At 54.7% G+C, this 17,657-nt stretch overlaps 1 protein-coding gene across 2 annotated transcripts in view; it reads right to left on the bottom strand.

Annotated features, from left to right (window-relative positions):
- Positions 1-10,175: 10,175 nt before the first annotated feature.
- PML (PML nuclear body scaffold) overlaps positions 10,176-17,657 on the bottom strand; it is a 35,432-nt gene continuing 27,950 nt past the window's right edge. The window contains exons 8-9 of one of the 2 annotated variants that reach the window (XM_033107688.1): positions 12,680-12,830; positions 10,176-11,663 (exon numbers count right to left, since the gene is read on the bottom strand). In XM_033107688.1, coding sequence (XP_032963579.1) covers positions 10,894-11,663; positions 12,680-12,830 — 921 coding nt within the window. In that variant the 3' untranslated portion in view covers positions 10,176-10,893. The remainder of the gene's footprint in view (positions 11,664-12,679; positions 12,831-17,657) is intronic. The other variant, XM_033107689.1, reaches the window with a different exon arrangement.

The following is a 17,657-nucleotide window of genomic DNA, read 5'->3' as shown; positions in this document are numbered from 1 at the left end:
ATCAGCAGGCCCAGGGTCTCTCTGTGTCTCCCCTCTGCCACCCTTAGTGAGGTTGCAGCCTGAGACTCCTGTGTCTTGGTTCCACCAGAAAGCTCATGATTATTGGTAACAGACGAGTGGAATAGAGAGACTGCATTCGTCCCAGAAGCCACAGCCTCTCAGGTCTTATCAACACATGTTGGCTTAGGACTCCCATCTCTGAGCCAATCAGCAAAAGGGATGGAACTGATTGAATTAGAGCAATGATCATCTAGTCCTGATTTGCTGCAAACAAGGAATCCCCTTTAAATATAAGTTGCTTGATCAGAGGAATCTAATATTGTGTGAAAATGAGTGGAAATGAGACTGACCATAATTACAGTAAACCATATTAGACACCCCCTTATCTGGAGATTAGACCAGTTTATGTCCACAGTATGTGACAGGGGTCAGGGCTCAGTGTGAGCAGGGTCGGGGCTCAGTGTGTGAGCAGGATCGGGGCTCAGTGTGTGAGCAGGATCGGGGCTCAGTGTGTGAGCAGGATCGGGGCTCAGTGTGTGAGCAGGATCGGGGCTCAGTGTGTGAGCAGGATCAGGGCTCAGTGTGAGCAGGGTCAGGGCTCAGTGTGTGAGCAGGATCGGGGTTCAGTGTGAGCAGGGTCGGGGTTCAGTGTGAGCAGGGTCGGGGCTCAGTGTGTGAGCAGGATCGGGGCTCAGTGTGTGAGCAGGGTCGGGGTTCAGTGTGAGCAGGGTTGGGGCTCAGTGTGAGCAGGGTCGGGGCTCAGTGTGTGAGCAGGATCGGGGCTCAGTGTGAGCAGGGTCGGGGCTCAGTGTGTGAGCAGGATCGGGGTTCAGTGTGAGCAGGGTCGGGGCTCAGTGTGTGAGCAGGATCGGGGCTCAGTGTGTGAGCAGGATCAGGGCTCAGTGTGAGCAGGGTCGGGGCTCAGTGTGTGAGCAGGATCGGGGCTCAGTGTGAGCAGGGTCAGGGCTCAGTGTGTGAGCAGGATCGGGGTTCAGTGTGAGCAGGGTCGGGGCTCAGAGTGTGAGCAGGGTCGGGGCTCAGATATGTGAGCAGGGTCGGGGCTCAGTGTGAGCAGGGTTGGGGCTCAGTGTGTGAGCAGGGTCGGGGCTCAGTGTGTGAGCAGGATCAGGGCTCAGTGTGAGCAGGGTCGGGGCTCAGTGTGTGAGCAGGATCGGGGCTCAGTGTGAGCAGGGTCAGGGCTCAGTGTGTGAGCAGGATCGGGGTTCAGTGTGAGCAGGGTCGGGGCTCAGAGTGTGAGCAGGGTCGGGGCTCAGAGTGTGAGCAGGGTCGGGGCTCAGTGTGAGCAGGGTTGGGGCTCAGTGTGTGAGCAGGGTCGGGGCTCAGTGTGTAAGCAGGGTCGGGGCTCAGTGTGTGAGCAGGGTTGGGACTCAGTGTGTGAGCAGGGTCGGGGTTCAGTGTGTGAGCAGGATCGGGGTTCAGTGTGAGCAGGGTCAGGGCACAGCGTGTGAGCAGGATCGGGGTTCAGTGTGAGCAGGGTCGGGGCTCAGTGTGTGATCCGGGTCGGGGCTCAGTGTGAGCAGGGTTGGGGCTCAGTGTGAGCAGGGTCGGGGCTCAGTTTGTGAGCAGGATCGGGGCTCAGTGTGTGAGCAGAGTCGGGGCTCAGTGTGTGAGCAGAGTCGGGGCTCAGTGTGAGCAGGATCAGGGCTCCGTGTGAGCGGGGTCAGGGAACTCTCTTGGGTAGGCATACATACAAACTAGAGGATTCTCTGCTTTTACAAAATTCTTGAAAGGATAAAAATCTGTTCTTGGAAATGCCTATGCTGGGATCCAAAGCTATTTTGGGAGCAGTGGGGCTTCAGTCTTCAGTTGGGTGTTTACGAACAGGGATGTTAAGGAACTCAGAGATGTTCCTACATGACTTCACATCCTGAGCATGTTGCCTGGTCCCACGGCGGAGAAAAGCAGCACTTTACTGTTGAGGTGGAAAACAGGAGGAAGAATTCTCCCCTGATCTTATGAAAAGTGCGGAGGCAGCACAAAGCTGCCAGCTTCACAGACTCGCTGCGTGCCGGCGACCATCAGCAACCAGCAACTCCTTACCGTCTCCTTCTGAGTCTCTACCCTTTCCAGGGAAGGGGAATGGGCAGGGGTGCTCCGAGGCCCTGCTGCTGTTCTGTCCTCAAGAGCCCGGTGCTTGGCGCTTTGGCTTTGGAAGCGAGTTGGCGGCTGAGTTAGGGCCTCTAGGGGGCCTCTACAAGGGTGCGGGGGGGGGGGGGGGGGGGGGGGGGGGGGCTTTCTGCTGGAGGAGGTCTTCAGAAAGTCTGGAGGCCATTGTTAGCTCTCCTCCTTGTGCCCTGGGCAGTTTGTTTTCCATCCCTCACACTGCAGCTGCCTCTTCTAGAGGCCATCAGCACACCTGAGCCCAGGAGCTAACCCTCCGCCTAAAATTGCTGCTCACTGCTCTGTGGGCAGGGGTGTCCCGCTACAAAACACTTCTTGAAGGCCCTTCACATAGCAGGATTCAGGAGGTGGAGGGTGACATCATTAGAGATGAAATCTGACCACTGAACAGTGTGTAGGCCCAGGAAGAAAGGTCAAGCCTGTCTGGAGCACCCAGGCTGGCAGGGGCACGCGGAAGGGAGACACGGCTCTGCAGTCCTGGCCACTGCTCTCTGCTCTGCGACCCTTACTTCTCCGTCGCCTGGTGCCATCAGACACATAGAAAGGCCTCCATAAACACATATTCTGAGACTCAACCCAAGGCAGGGCAGGTATAGTGCCCTGGGTAACGCTGGAGCTCAGGTCCCTCCCTGGCAGGTAAACACTGGATATGATGTGACCAAAAATAGACAACACCGGAGCCACAGACAGGGGGTTCATGTTACTCTAATCTTGATGGCAGCAGGCGGAGATACAAGAAGCAAACATCCGCCAATACCCCAACAAGGGGTCTTCCCACATCACAGCCCTGATGGCAGCCGGTTGGGGCGCAGGAGGCAACATCTTTGTTTCTGCCAGTATCACACCCACGGAAGCAGCCACGGGAGTTACACAGAATGTAGAACAACAGTGGCTATGTGCCAACTAGTTACAGAAGTGCTTGCCCCGGGGTGCGTCCTGCGCATGCATGCGCAGCCAGAGACCTTGTGAGCAGGGCCGAGAGCCTGGGAACTGCTCTCTTAGAACCCCAGCACAACAGCGGAGTGGCTTCCATCGACACACACCAGTCAGACATTGGCCAGGGGCTGCCCCTGGGGATGGAAATTTCCAGGCACTCCCCTCTCTGTGCTTGTGGGCAATCAGCTTCAGTAGCCCAAGGGCAGACCTCAGAAGAAAGTCACAGGTGTGAGCTGTCAGAAGCAAAGCACACAGAAGCCGAGAGATGGGCGCACAGAAACGGGTCTGCTATGTAATTCGTTCCACAAATAGTAATTGAATCTATCCCACGTTGCCAGGGCTGCATTTGGCATGGGTGTGCTGTGAACTAGGCAGATGCTGTCTCTGCCCTAAGAGAGCTCACAGGCTCCTGCACCTCCCAGCATGTTCAGGTGCCCTGTGTGTGAAGCTTGGGGCTTCTGGAAGACTACCATCTCCAGGAAGGCTCCATCTGCTCCAGCAGGTCACCTGAGGTCAAGGCTGAAAAAACGACCTGCACCCACTGTAATGCACAGGGATCTGTGCAGAGTGCCAGAGTGGCAGCTTGGGGCCTGGAGCTTCTCAGTCCCTACCCCTTCACAGTATCGGGGGAAGACAGAGGCCAAGAGGGAGGTGACAGAGCAGATGGGCTGGCAAATGCGCCCAGCCTGCAGCTTCTCTGGTCCAGGACAGGCCACGCTTGGTGGCCATCATTGAGCTTGCTGGTTAGGAGGCCCTTGAGACTCTCCAGCAGATGTGGCCTCCCTGAGGGCCGATACTGGATGGGACAGGTGGCCCCCTTCAGGTCTCCTTTATTAGCCCCCTGTACCCCGAGAGACTGCAGTTGTGCCCTGGATTTGGAGCAGCTTTAATAACGGCACGCTGGTCCCCAACGAGGCCCCACAGAGAGAGGACCTCCAGCCAGGCAGCTGGCTGGGGCAGCAATTTGGAGGACAAGAGCCCTTCCTGAGGTGGCATGTTGCAGAAGTGCCTGTAATTCTGCACCCAGGCAAGGCCAGTTCTAATGGCCACATCTTGAGAACAACTAGGTACAATTCAGTGTAAGGGGCCCTGGAGCAGGAGATCAGGGCTCAGGGGGCTGTACCTGCTTTTCCACTGACTTCCTGTGAGATTTTGGAGAAGTCTCTCTCCCTTCTCGGCCTCCTCCTGTGCCAAGGAGGAGATGTCCCTCCCCACTTGCCTGCCTCAGCTGATTCAGCAGCTTGGATCTGTCCCATTCTCACTCCTCAGGCCTGTCCCTACCACATCCAAAATGAGGAAGGTCCCCTCCATGCAGTGCCCTCCCAGGAAGTACAACCCCCCACAAGTACAACTGTGGCACAGTTCGCTGCAACATCCTCTTTGAAACGCCCCAGATAAGCTTTCCTGGAGAAGCTAGTGCTGACGGGCCAGGAAGGGGACTGCTGCAGTGCCCGTGTGAATGCCTCAGCCTCCTTTCCCCAGCGCTTATCTCCAGACCCAGCTGGAAACCTGATGTATTTATTGGCTTCTCCCAAGACGTCCTCTGTACAACCCACATCTTTGCAGGTGCTGCAAGAAAGTGACCCCTGTGGATGGCTGTGTCTGGCAGCCAGCCGGGGCTGATGGAGGGGACTGCTGTAAATCCCTCCAGCCTGCAGCCTGCAGGGTGACCCGGTCAGGAGAGAGGAGACAGTCCGGGAGGCTCAGAGACATAGGGAGGCAGACTCACCCGGATCCTAAATGAACTAGAACCAGGAAAGGGACAGAAGGAAGGAAGGAATGGAAGCAGGAGAGGAGCAATGGGGAGGGGGTGGGAAGGCAAGGGGAAGGGAGGGAGAAGCCCACAGTGCTTTCTGGAAGTTGGCACAATATACCTTCTCCTCCGTGGTGTTGGATGTGTACTTATTTTTTATTGAGCATTGCCAAGTCACAAAGTTTAGTGCTTTATTTATGTTCTCATTTAATCCTCAGAAGTTTTGAAGTGTATATTGTTACCCTCCATTTGCATATGACCACAAAGGCTAAGCAGTTTGTGCAAGGTGACACAGCAGAGCTGGCATTTGAACTAGGTCCGTCCAAAGCCCACGTTCTATCACACGTCACCCTTCCCTGCTCCTGAGCAGACTCTACGAGGGTACCACCATGGGCCCAGCCTCGCCCCCCCTCTGCCTCCTCCTTGGGTGGTTGGATTTACTGTAGGGTCAGCCCACAGTGGTGTCAGCCGGCGCTTTATGGCTGTACAACTCCAGGAGAGAGTCAGCCCTTGGGTAAGTTCTGCTCCCCAGGCCCTCTGCACTCAGTCTGGCCAATAAACAGTTTTAGATAATCAGATAAGTGACACAGGATGTCGCAAATCTCCTATCATACTTGTTTGGTTGGCTAGCTTCGTGGAAAACTTCAGTGGTTAGCGAGTCAGTTTTTGCAATCTGCTTGGCAATCAAGTTTGGGATATTTATATTTATAAACTGACTTTAGCATAGTCCAGGCAGCAGGTCTTTAACGAATTCCTCTGGGATGAGTTTAAGGAAGTTCCTTGAGCCAAGAAGGAAGGAATTTTCCCCTCACTTGTCAGCAAATGCATTTTGTAAGGGTGGGTGGAGACGTCCAAACTTTCTGTTTTGTTTTTTGAGGAGGGGAGTTAGTTAAAATTCTAGACTCTTCTCTCAACAGAGTTACCACAGGCATGTGCTTTATTCAAGTGCAAAGGGTCTGGAGCTGACATCTAGATTCAGACACACAAATGAATTAATCTGCTGCCCCCATCCCTCCCCCAGCCCCAGCTTCCACCAGCAGGCTCCGTCCAGGACCTAGGCCACCCCAGAGAATCATGTCCTCGGCCCATGTTCCCTTCCACCTCCCTGCAGCCTGGTCCCACCGCCTACCCCCCCATGAGCTGAGCCACATGGATAGTTAACACCCCCTGTCACTTCTGACTTGCATCCTAACTGGGGATAGGGCCTTCCCTGAAATCACGCGTTCTCAACAGGGGCAAAATTACTCCACAGAGGGTTAAACCTGCTTCAAGGGGGGCTATTAACAATCTTAGATATTCCAGTGGTTTCTGATCCCTAAAGGACTAGAGTTCATGAACAGATGTACAGTATATCTGTGTAAGGAAGAAGTAAAATGCTCTCTATTTGCAGATGACATGATCTTGTATGTAGAAAATCCTAAAGAGTCTATAATATAGCTATGGTATTAAAATTTAATTGCAGAGAGCTGTGCCTAGGAAAAAATGTCTAAAAAGGTTCCTTACGGGGGCAATAATTGGGGGGAAAAGATTGGAGAAGCACTGCTCTGAAAGAAAAAGTTAGAATTAAGGTAAGTTTAAGTGCTGGGACCAGAAAGATGGTGTGAGCTTTCTGGCGCCTGAATTTCACCTCTTGTGAGACCAGCAGACCAGGAGGGCATGGGAAAGAGACAGCTGAAAACCGGTTCCACGGTTCCACCGACTGCAGCACTGCAGCCGGCAGTGTAGGAGAGGGCTCGTCCAGACACAGGCTTCCTGTGGGGCACATCCCAACCCCGCCACATACAAGCTTAATGACCTTGACCAAGGCATTCAACCTGCCACCCCACGTTCGCCTGTAACGTGAAGACGAGGATGTAACCGCATAGGGTTGTTGGGAGACTGAATGAGGTGCTAATGAGACATGCTTGGGACGGGCCACTGCCCTTGGGAGGCCGTATTTGGGGGTCTTCTCAGAAGCTGCTGCTCAGCCGCTCATAGTTTCATGGACTTTCAGTTACTAAATACTTGCAGCTCCAAAAGTGACTCCAACTCCATGCCTAATTAAATTCCTAACTCCATTACTTACCTTAATCACCAAATGGGACCCTAACTTTGATATAACCCTAAATCCTAACCTTAGGCCTCGCCTCCACTCCTAATCCCACACCTGCCTTATCCCAGTTCTATCCTGGCGCCGACCTTCGCTCTAACCCGTATCCAGAACCCGCACTCGAATCCTCCTGGTAACCCAGGGTTTCCCAAAATTGCCACTGACTTCCATGATCACAAATTTTGATATAGTGTTCCTTCTGAGCTTGTAGCTACTTAATATTTGTCCTTAGACCTTTGAAAAATCCCACTGTAGCGTCATTCTGAGCATGTTCCAGAAATGATTAATATTTTGAAAATGTTTCTCCGTGTACCATCTACCTAACGGTATCTCCCATGCATGCGTAGCGCTTTGGAAAACACTGTGCTACCTGAGCCTAAAGTCCACGCACCACCAGTCCCCCCCCTCCCCCCTCCCCCCTCCCCCCTCCCCCCTCCCCCCCTTCCCCCTCCCCCCCTCCCCTCCCCCCTCCCCCCTCCCCCCTCCCCCTCCCCCTCCCCCCTCCCCTTCGCCCCTCACCCCCTCCCCTTGGGAGCAGCGGCCATCTTGCCGGGCCCGGTGGGGCTGCAGCGCCCTCTGCTGGCGGAGTCTGGGAGCAGCTCTAGTCCAGCTCTGCTTTCCTCTGGGCGGAGTCCGCAATATACTACCCTCTCTTCCATGGCATTTGGTGTCACTGTGTGTGGGGTTCTCTTAGTTGTGAGTGAAGAAAGGTGAGAAAGGGCGGCCCTCTTACTCTAGGCACAGGGGCTGGGACACAGGGGCTGGGCGGAGACAGGCCTGAAGTCCGAGGAGGAGACAGGAGCAGGGCCTGCTGGGAGGTTTAGGGTACAAGATAAACTCTGAGATGTGGAGTATAGTCAGGGTTGGGACTAGGGGTCAGAGTGAGTCCAAGGCTGGGATGAGAATGGGAGTGGGGCAGGCCAGCACCGGATAAGGGAGGGTGCAGAAGGGAGCACAGCGGGGCCAGGTACCAGGTGGCAGCCTGGTGTTATGCAGGGAGAAGAGCGAGATTGAAGCGGTTTTTAGTGAGTTTTCTGGGGTGTGAATGAGCCCTGGGACCTCAGAAGGAGGTACTTAAACAGCGTAGGGCCGCCAAGGCTGAGCTGAGCTGTCACAGGAAGTGTGTTCTCTGCTCCAGGGCCTTGTGGCTAAAATCTCCCATCTGGGTGTCCTCAGGGCATAGAGCCACCTTCTGCTCAGCCACTCCTGCTCTCCTGCCTGCCTCCCTCAGACCCCAGGACTCCAGTTATCTGTTCTGCCCCACATCTTGTTCTTCATTCCCCTGAAGACAGGCCCATGTACTTTTTTTTGCTAAGATCTAATATCTGTTTTTCTATAATTTATAAAGCAGGAACACTGTCATCTCGGTTGTCTGTAAAATAAGATCTTACATTTGTGTGGCTCTTCATATATTAAAGAACTATTTTCAAACATTTGATCACACAAGGTACTGTGAGGTCAAAATTATCCTTATTATCTCATTTTACAGAGTTGGAGCCTGAGCTTGACACACCAGACCAGTCGTAGGCTACGGAGGATTGAAACTCAGTATCCTGACCTCTCGCCCAGCAGGCTCATGGTTAGTTGGATAAACCTCAGATAGAAGTCAAAGATAAAGTACAGGTGACATGTTTGGACTTGCTCTTAGAGACTAAAAACTCCAGGACTGGAATTTGGGCATCGGGGACAGGGAGATGCGGTTGAGGGTGGTGGCAGTGACCAAATCACATTACCTGGCTGCCCACCCAGGCCCGGGGAGTGCTGACACCTACACTGCCTGTCACGGGAATCCCCGCCGATACTAACGTGAATTCCACCCGTGACATCCAAGACAGCAACACGTTAGTCACACACTGCTAGTATACTGGGCCTCCCCTACCTCCCTTGTTAAGGGTTTTACCACCTGTGGCTCTGGGGACACAGATAGGAGACCAGATTACCCAGCAGGGAGCAGAGGTAAGTTCCTACACACCCTGGTCCCTGGCTCCTGACTCCCTCTAGGAGTAATTCTTGCAGTTGTCGCTTCTTTCCCTCCACGTGGCTCTCCCCTTTGGAGATGATCCTGGGGAAGGCCTACCCTGGTTTCCCCACTTAGAATGGGGGGCGGTTTGCATCCGTGAGGCCCTCAAGCACTCAGCAATGAGGCTCTCTGCTCTGCTAAGTCCTGAAAGGTCTCCACAAAGAACAGCTCCCCCAGGCCTGGGAGCGTCCCCTTCACCAGGCAAGAGGCTGCTCAGTGGCTCCTAAGGTGGACTGAACAGAGTTTGGGACTGGGGCACCAGGCTTTAAAGAGTCACGTCTTTATTAAAGGTTGCGGAAGTGGAGAGAAGGTAGATCAGCTCTTTGTTATAAAACCTAGCATCGACTACATCTGAAAAGGCTGGAAATCAGTGGGTGTCCTCAGGCAGGGTGAGGCTTCCTGGCAGCTGCCGAGACAGCAGTCGTCACAGGCAGGCTGGGTCCCTGCCCCTCTCCCTGTCAGTCTGTGCTCACCAAGCTGCAGTCAGCATCTGTTTTGAATCAGAATCCTATGTTAAATACATCGGAGCTCCCGGTTAGAGGCAGCTCTCCCACCATGGTGGCGAGGTCCTATGTAATCCCTCAGTGTGTCTTCAGGACACCCACTGGATGGGGGCTGACGTGTGGACACACACATTTCACCGCTGTGGAAGCTGAGGTCACAGAGGCTGAGGGTCTGGGCTGTGTCCCAGTAACAGGGAACCAAGGAAGAAGGAAGGGAAGGGGACAGGCATAGTGGTTCTGCTCGTCAGAGGGGATGGCCCTGGCCTCTCTGTGTCCTGCTGCTGCCCTTGGAGGTGATCACGAGGCTGGGGACCTTAGCTCAGGGCTGGGAGCCAGGGTGCAAGAATGAAACCATCTTGTCCATGGCCTCAGTGGCCTGCTGGCCAGTCCTAAAACCCCAGAATGGCAGCGTTGGACTGGACTCTGAGCCAACCAGCCCATTTTACAGGTGGGGACATGGTGGCTCAGGAAGGGGCCTTTTCCTAGGTCACCTCCAATGCACACAGTTGGGGCTGGGCCAGGACTTTCTCTGCTGCTTCACTTTGCTTCTCCTTTGAGGATCAGTCTACACAGCAATGGTTCTGGAACTTAGCAGGCATCAGAATCATCTGGAGAATTTGCTAAACTAAACAGAAGCCAACGTGCGGGTCCTTGGACTACACAGAGAACGGTGCTGGGTTAGAGGACATTCCTCGGGAGGGCTGAGGTGGGCAGTGGAGACAGAGTGAGGGGTTGGTGGCCTGGGGACCAAAAAGGAAAGGCCCCTGAGGTAAGGCATTTGTATGGCCAAGAGGAAGGAAGCAAGCGTGGAGGGTCAGACTTTGTAAGTGGGGACAGACATGACACAGCAGCTTCTGCCTCTGCAGATATGAGGCCCTCCGGGGATGAAAACGCTTCAGAGAGAGCCAGCCTCCAGGCAGGCAGCAGCTAGGAGAACCCAAGCTCATTTGGGACAGTTTGGTTTAGAAGGCACTTTGGGTACCCATGGGGCAACTGGTGTTGTAGGCAGTGTCAGCAGGTCCCCCAGGCAGTGGCCGGGGGTCAGGGAAGCGCTACAAGGACACTCATGGAAGTGGCAAGTCAGGTGTCTGGGGCAAGGTGGGGGCTGCTTAGAGAGCCCAGAAGCCATACCTTCATTACCCAAGACCTGGTTCTGGCTCCTGGAAAGGAAGGGCCAGGGGCCTGATGAGTTAACCTACTGGTGCTCCCAGGGCCTGCATGGATTGTCTGATGGCCTCAGGAGGGGCAGGTGGCTGCTGGGCTTTGGAACGTTCTCTGTAGGGTTTTTAGAGAAGAGGAATTTGGTCCCAGAGAAGGAGAATTGATGCTGAACCAAATGCCAGCCGAGTACTAGGGACCAGGAACTGGGAATGTTGTGATGGGCGGAGCCTGGCTCAAGGACCCCATCCCTCTCTGACCCCAGAGATTCCAAGCTAGTCATCCTCTCCTTTCAGCTCTGCTGGGAGGCCAAGCTGTGGCCAGTGAGAGGGGTAGAGGTGCCTTCTGCCTGAGCCAAGGCCGTCCTCTCCAACAGGTCTTTGAAGTAGGTGCTCAGAGCCTGCAGGTTGAGAGCAGGCTGGGTAGGGGCTGACGCAGGGTCCTGCAGGTAACGGCTGTACTTCTTCAAGCCCCTCTGTGGGTCCCTGCGGTGTGCGGTCAGCAGCTCGGTGTAGCTCACATTGTGGAGGGCCAGGAGGCGGGCCTCGGCCCGGGACAGGACGGTCGCCAGCACCAGGGGCTGCAGGGACGCGAAGCACTGCAGGTTGCTGAAGAAATAGACGTGCTGGGACAGCTGGGGGCCCGGGGAGACCTCGAGGAGGCGGCACAGGTCACGCATGGCCAGCACCGCGGCCAGGGCACTGCGCTCGCTCATGTTTCTCGCCAGGTAGGTCTTGGCCAGACTCTTGAGGTTGAAGCTGCTGGCCTGGGGCACACGCTGCTGGATGAGGGGCAGGGTGGCTAGGAAGCCTGAGGTGGCCTCCTTGAACTCCCACAGCCTGTTCATGTCCTCCAGGGCCCGGAAGAAGTGGGGGAGGCTGGGCCCCCACAGCTTATAGCAAGCCAAGATGGGGCGGCACATGGAGTTCAGGAAGCGCAGGAAGTGCTGCAGCCCCACTTCCAGGGACACAGCCTTGGAGTAGATGTTGAAGGCCTCGGGCTGGATGAGCACGCGGAACTTGCTTTCCTGGTTCACGGCGGCCAGCTGGCTAATCTTCTGGGCTGGGCAGGAGAGAAGGGCAAGGTGAGGCCCCAGGGGCAGGGGAGGAACCAGGCGGCAGTGGGAGACCTCCAGGGCCGCCGTCCAGAGACCCCGCCTTGGGGCCTGCTGCTGCCAGCAACCAAACATTAGCCTCCACATGCAGCTCTGACCCTGGCTGTGTGGGGCGGGGGCAGAAGGAGGTCGGCTGGACCTCCAACGCCCCTTGCTTACCTGCAAAGGAGTCCAGCTCCCCACTCCTCTGCCACCTGGCCCAGGGCTCACCAAACCCTTTACATGCAGGTCCGTCCTGTCTGTTTTGTTTCTCCCTGGCCCCCCACTCCCTGCCCCTGGCCTCCAATCCCATCAGTCACTGAGCTAAGGCTCCCAGCCAGTGGGAACCCTGGGACAGACAGTACACCTGCCAATCTACTGCACTCAGTGTGGCCCAGAGCCTCCTGTGAGGTCTGCGAGTGAGTTCCCTGTCCTGTGGCAACATCTGCTGCTTCTGGCTGGCTGGGCTTGCTCTGGGCTGAGTCTGTGCCACGGGGAAGGACCCCCGGCAAGCACTGTGGGAGTTGAGGGGTTTCTGGGAGAAGAGGTCCTATCTCTCTGTGACCTCAGCTCTGTTGTGCTCCCTGTGAAGTCCCCTGTAGACTGGGCTCTGTACTCAGAAATGTGCAGTCACAGCCCAAGGCCTGGCTTGGGTTGCCGGTCTCCTAGCAGTGACTTCCCACACTGTTTCTTTTAGAGGTGTCTTCCCAAGGCTCTCCGTCTAAGAGAAGCCCTCACCAGAGGTGAACTCCTAGAGGTGCTTGCCTCACGCTTTCAGGCACTGGTCGAGGCAGCTGTCATTCAAACAACCAACGGGTATACCTGGGAGTCCCGGGGTGACACAGCGCTCTGCCCCCTCTCTGGCTGTAGTCACTGGCCAGAGCTCAGGGCTCCTCTGGGCCTTGCAGATGGCTCTGCCTGCACTTAACTTGGGGACTTAGAGACTAAGCTAGAAAGGGTTGGGAATAGCCACTAGAGCACCCACTTTCATTGTCAATCTTGAGGTCAAAGAAAACCAAGGGCCTGTCTTCTGCTTGGGGGCTGGCAAAGCTGTCATCCAGGACCCTGAGGGAGCTGGAGCCCTCCAGCTGAAGGTCACTGGACTCGCCGCTGCTGTCATCCAGCTCTCGGAAGGACTGCAACACAGAAAAACCAACAGGTCAGGGGTCCAAAGGGCAAGAGGGAACATACTGGTAATAGGAGTGTGTGCCCATGAGCCGGTGTGTGCGTGAAAGTGAGTGTGTAGGAACAGAGCAAACTGCTGTGGCCGAGACCTCTGCATGCACACCTGGAGGGCATGTCATCGGGGAAGGGAAGTGTGTCTAGGTGAGCACACGTGCATGAGAGAATGTGTGCATGAAAAGACATGGATGTGCGTGTGCCCATGTGTGGGCCGTGCATGTCAACAGGCACACACGCTAGTGAGTGAAGAGGGGTGAGGATGAAATCATGTGACAAGTGTGTGTGTGTGATCTGGGTGTGCACGAGGGGCTGTGAACCTGTGTTGACACACGTATGTGTGAAAGGGTGAACATGTGAGCGAGCATGTGCAGGGGTGAGTAGCGCTGGGTGTGGAGGTTGGGGGAGGGCCCAGTGCTATGGTGGATAGGGCCCGAGGTGTCTGTTCCTCACTTCATCTCTGAGAAGACTCCGAAGAAACATCATGAACTGGGGACTGGAGGAAAGAGCCTCATCTTGAACCCCAGCTGTTTCTCTGGAAGGGGCCAGGAGCCTGGCTTTTCTTGTCCCCAAAGCTAGCCGAGGTCCCAGTGTCCTACACAAAGGGGAGGTGGAGGACTGCTCGGCCCCTAGGGTGCCACATCTAGGTGGACACAGAGCCTGGGAGAACAGGGGAGGAATAAAACTCAGAGCCTGGAGACCCTGCATGCTGCTTAGGGAAGCCTGAGGCCTGGGCTCCTGCAGGCTGAGCGCCCGAGGCCGTTTTCTCCAGCACCAAGGCAAGAACAGTTTGAAAGCCCTCAGGGTAGGGAAAGGGCTCCGGCTTCCAAGGGACTGGGACTACAGAGGTTGACGCAGCCTCTCACAATAAGGATTTGCTCGTCGTCTGCACAGCTGCCAAATCCAGACGTTCAGACTTTGATGGCCTGCTCAGAACCTCCTGTGAGTGCCACCTGTGGACACTAGCCAGTGACCTGGAGGAAGGGATGTGGCCAGCGTCCCAGGGCTGGCTGGGGGCACCGCTGAGACATAGTCCAGAGCAGGCTCAGGCTTTCCTTCTATGGACTGCTTCTGGCTGGCTGATGGAGCGGCCTCACCTGGAGCCATCTGAGGCCTCCATGAGCCCTGGCCTCTGAGTAATGTCCCTGGCCTGGGAGATAATTAGCATATTCTCCTAGGCCCTCCCACTATCCAGGTGAAACATTTGTTTGAACAAAACTTCAGCCAAGAGTGAAATTACTAACAACCATAGGTACTACGTGCTGGATTTTCCTAGCAGTGGCTGATTTTTACTTTATTTGCACCTCTAGCCCTACCCTGGGCCCCCCAACTTCCTCCCAGTCATTGATAGAAACAGATATTCTCGAGGAATCCATCCAGAACTGGTTTGACTTAGAGAAGCCTGTGAGTTCTGGGACTTTAGACAGAAGGCCCTAGTAAGAGACTTTGGCAAATGCTTTGCATCTCAGTACCCTTGAATCAGCGGTATGTCAAAGGCTGAGTTTGCATGTCTTGCTTACCGGCTTCCATCCCACCCTTGTAAGGAGTCTTCTACAGCATCTCCTTAAGTTGCTGGCTGGTGCACCGGAGGCCGGGCCTTCTTCCCCATGGGAGAATCCAGTGCCTTTCTCTCTCCCGATTTCCAGAGCCTATTCTGTTCTCAACACAGTGATGCTCTCGCACCTGGGCTGGTGGGAAGCTGGACTTCTCTTGCTGTATCCTCCCCTGGGCCTCAGCTCCCTCTCACCAGTAGCTGAATCCTCTCTGCTACCCACCGACATGGCGCCCTGGGCTTTCTAGTCTTCCTTCTTCTTTGTCCTACAAACATCATTGCAAAAGTCCTTGCAGTGGCCCTGGGGGCTCCACCTGTCTCCTTCCTTCTGCCGAGTCTCTTCAGGCCTTAGAGCCAGACTCTTCTCTTCGAGTATTCTCTTCCAAAGGTTAAACTCCCTGAAGAGCGGCAGATGGGCCAGCTCCCCATCTTTATACTCAGGTCGTTTATGATGCCCATCCGAGCTTCCTGGGGTCATTTTCTCTTTTATAGTCTTGGAACTGTCCTCTGTCCTGAACTTACTGAAGGCCCTGCTGACTCCCTTAATAAAAGCGGACCCTTGTCTGCTGAACTTGTCAATGGAGGGAAGCTGGATCTTCCACCCCGACTCCCCGTCCTCCCAGATTCCCCCTGCCCTGGGGGACTTGCATAAAGTATGGCTTCCCTGTGGGGCTGGTCTCACTGGAACACCTTCCACTAAACTCTAGCCAGCTGTAAACTCAATTCCCCCTCCCTGGGATGTACTGGTACATTTAAAAGAGACTTCTCTAAGGACCCACGTTTAACAGAAGGGCCATCAACCCATAAAGGCTTTGGCACAAAACATCTTTCCACCCCAGCTCACTAAGGAAACGCTCCTGTTTCATCCCCACAGCCCCACGTCAGGGTAACTGAGTGGGTGGGGGAGCAGAGACTGGGACAGTGGTGGAGACCAGAACCCCAGACGCCAGGAAAGGGCCTTTCCTTGCAAAAGGCTAAGGTTTGTTTGGCAGGGAAAAGACAGGAAGGGATGCAGTGAGGAGAGATGCGAGTCCATGTGTGAGGACAGGAAGTGAACAGTGCAGACACGCTGAGGACCCAGCGAGAGGAAGATGATGAGAGCTGAAGGAAAGCAGGAGAGGAATGTAAGAAGTGCTGCTGTGAGTTGCGTATTGGATCCCTTTTAATAGTCTTTGAAAGATACAAGCAAATACTGGCATTTCCTTATTATACTTGGCTAATGGACTGTGTTTCTTAGACTGAGCCATGAGGAATCCGGGTTTTTTTTTTCAGGATACACATGCAATCTGGTTCATAAGCTGTATTTCCCTAATTTTCATCGCACACAGTTTAGCAGGTCAACCACATACCAACTCAAGCCAGCAGGTCTAAAGGCCATCCCAAGGTTGCGGCTAGGAAACAGCTGGGTTGACATCTTAATCACCTTCCAAAAGTCTAGGTTTATCTGGGAAGATCCAGCTCTTCTCTCCCCTGCTGGGTCCGTATCCCAGGAGGTACGTCTCACCTCCATTCAAGGCTGATACATACACATCTGATTCAGATCTGCAACGGAATCCCACTTCTCTCAGGGTCTGTCCTTTGATTCTGCATTAGTAGCTTGAAAAACTCTTGATGCCCAGCCTGCACCCCAGACTGATTCGGATCTCTGGGGTGGGGCCTAGGAAGCCTGTCGCTGGTAAAACCTCAAGTGATCAGTGTCAGGCAGGGTTGAGAACTGTCCTAATTACGGATTTAGTTCCTGTTTGGTCATCAGCCAGACAGGAGCCAAACCCTGTGATACACAGCACCCAGTCACCTGAAGATACCTACCTAAGTATCTGAATATGACATTGCTTGTCAAGAGTACTAGACTCTCTCAGCACCCAAGCTTTAAGCAACAGCTGGGATTAGTTTGGCAAGACACATGCATTGCTAGTTTCTGCAGAAATAAAACCCCAGTTCTTGCAAAGTCTGAAAGGCCCCTGAGGTACGTCACATGTACCTATGAACTGGACCATCCCGTTAGCTAGCCTGTGGCCGCCCGTCAGGGGACACAGCTCCCCTCTCCTCAGCTGAGCACCTTTTTGTACCTGATGTGCACTCAGCAGCATCACTATCCCTTCCCCTGCAGGTCACCACTGCCACTTCTGCCAGGGGCTGTCCCCTTGGCTCAGCCCCCCGGGACCAGTCATGTCACAGGTGGTAACAACACCTATCTTCCTCTGGCTTGGCTGCTAACACAGGGCCGAGGGCAGAGGCACTGCTGACTACCCTTATTTTTAATCAGCGTCCTCTCCCCAGGTCTCCATCATCAGGCCTGGGTCTTGCCCCGCCACCCGACTGCGGCCCCTCTGCCATGCCCAGCAGGTCCAGGGCTCTTTCAGAGTGCCCCTCCTGCCCACAGCCTCTCTCCGAGCCCATCGGGCCTGCAGCGCAGCTCCCAGACACAGCAACTGACACAGCTGCAGCACAGGCACTGGTACGCTTGGAAAATTCAGTATCTTAGCAGGCCAGTATTCTACAACTGTCACACACTGGAAGGTCGGATAAAGGCCACTGAAAGGGGGACATGGGAATGCGGGAGCCGCAGGAGCCTGGAGCACCCAGCCAGTATCGCCCTGCCCCCTCCAAGGTGCTGCAAACACTCTACGAGCACCAGGGGTCTGGAAGGGGCACAGAAGGTGGGTGAGAAATATAGCAGGGGGACCTAATTTGTTTTCTGCTAAAGTTTTTTTCAAAAGTATGGGACTCCTATAATGGTTAATTTAAAAACTGTGTGGCTGAAGAAAGCCTACACAAAAGCAGTGGTCCTCTGGCTCTCCACACCTCCAGACCTGGTCTCAAAGGTGAGCAGCTGCTTCTAAATGTTTAATTCTTTGTAACCTGTAAGGCGTGTGCTTCTCCCTCCTTCCCTGATTAATCTCAGGCATCACCTAGCTCCTGGCTGACAGCGGAGGACTAGACTGACACCCCTACCACCCAAACGTGGCTGGTGTCAGCTCCTCCAATTGACTTCCAGAAGTCTGGGGAGACCAATGGCACCCAGTCCTTTCCTCTCTTGCCTTCCCAGGCTTCACCTCCACCCATGCTGTTTTGTTATAATTTTTTCAAGGTTATGGATGGAAAGAAGTGTCCAGATTTCAGAGGAATGTAGAACATGGAAAGACAAGACTCAAACATGGACTGGCTGAGAGGAATAATAGAAAGGGGGGGCGTGTCCTGTGTGGCCCCGGGGTCTCAGCTTGTGTAACTG

Source organism: Rhinolophus ferrumequinum, chromosome 6 (genome assembly GCF_004115265.2).
Source record: "Rhinolophus ferrumequinum isolate MPI-CBG mRhiFer1 chromosome 6, mRhiFer1_v1.p, whole genome shotgun sequence".
Classification (NCBI taxonomy): domain Eukaryota; kingdom Metazoa; phylum Chordata; class Mammalia; order Chiroptera; family Rhinolophidae; genus Rhinolophus; species Rhinolophus ferrumequinum.
This window is presented reverse-complemented; position numbering and strand designations above follow the sequence as displayed.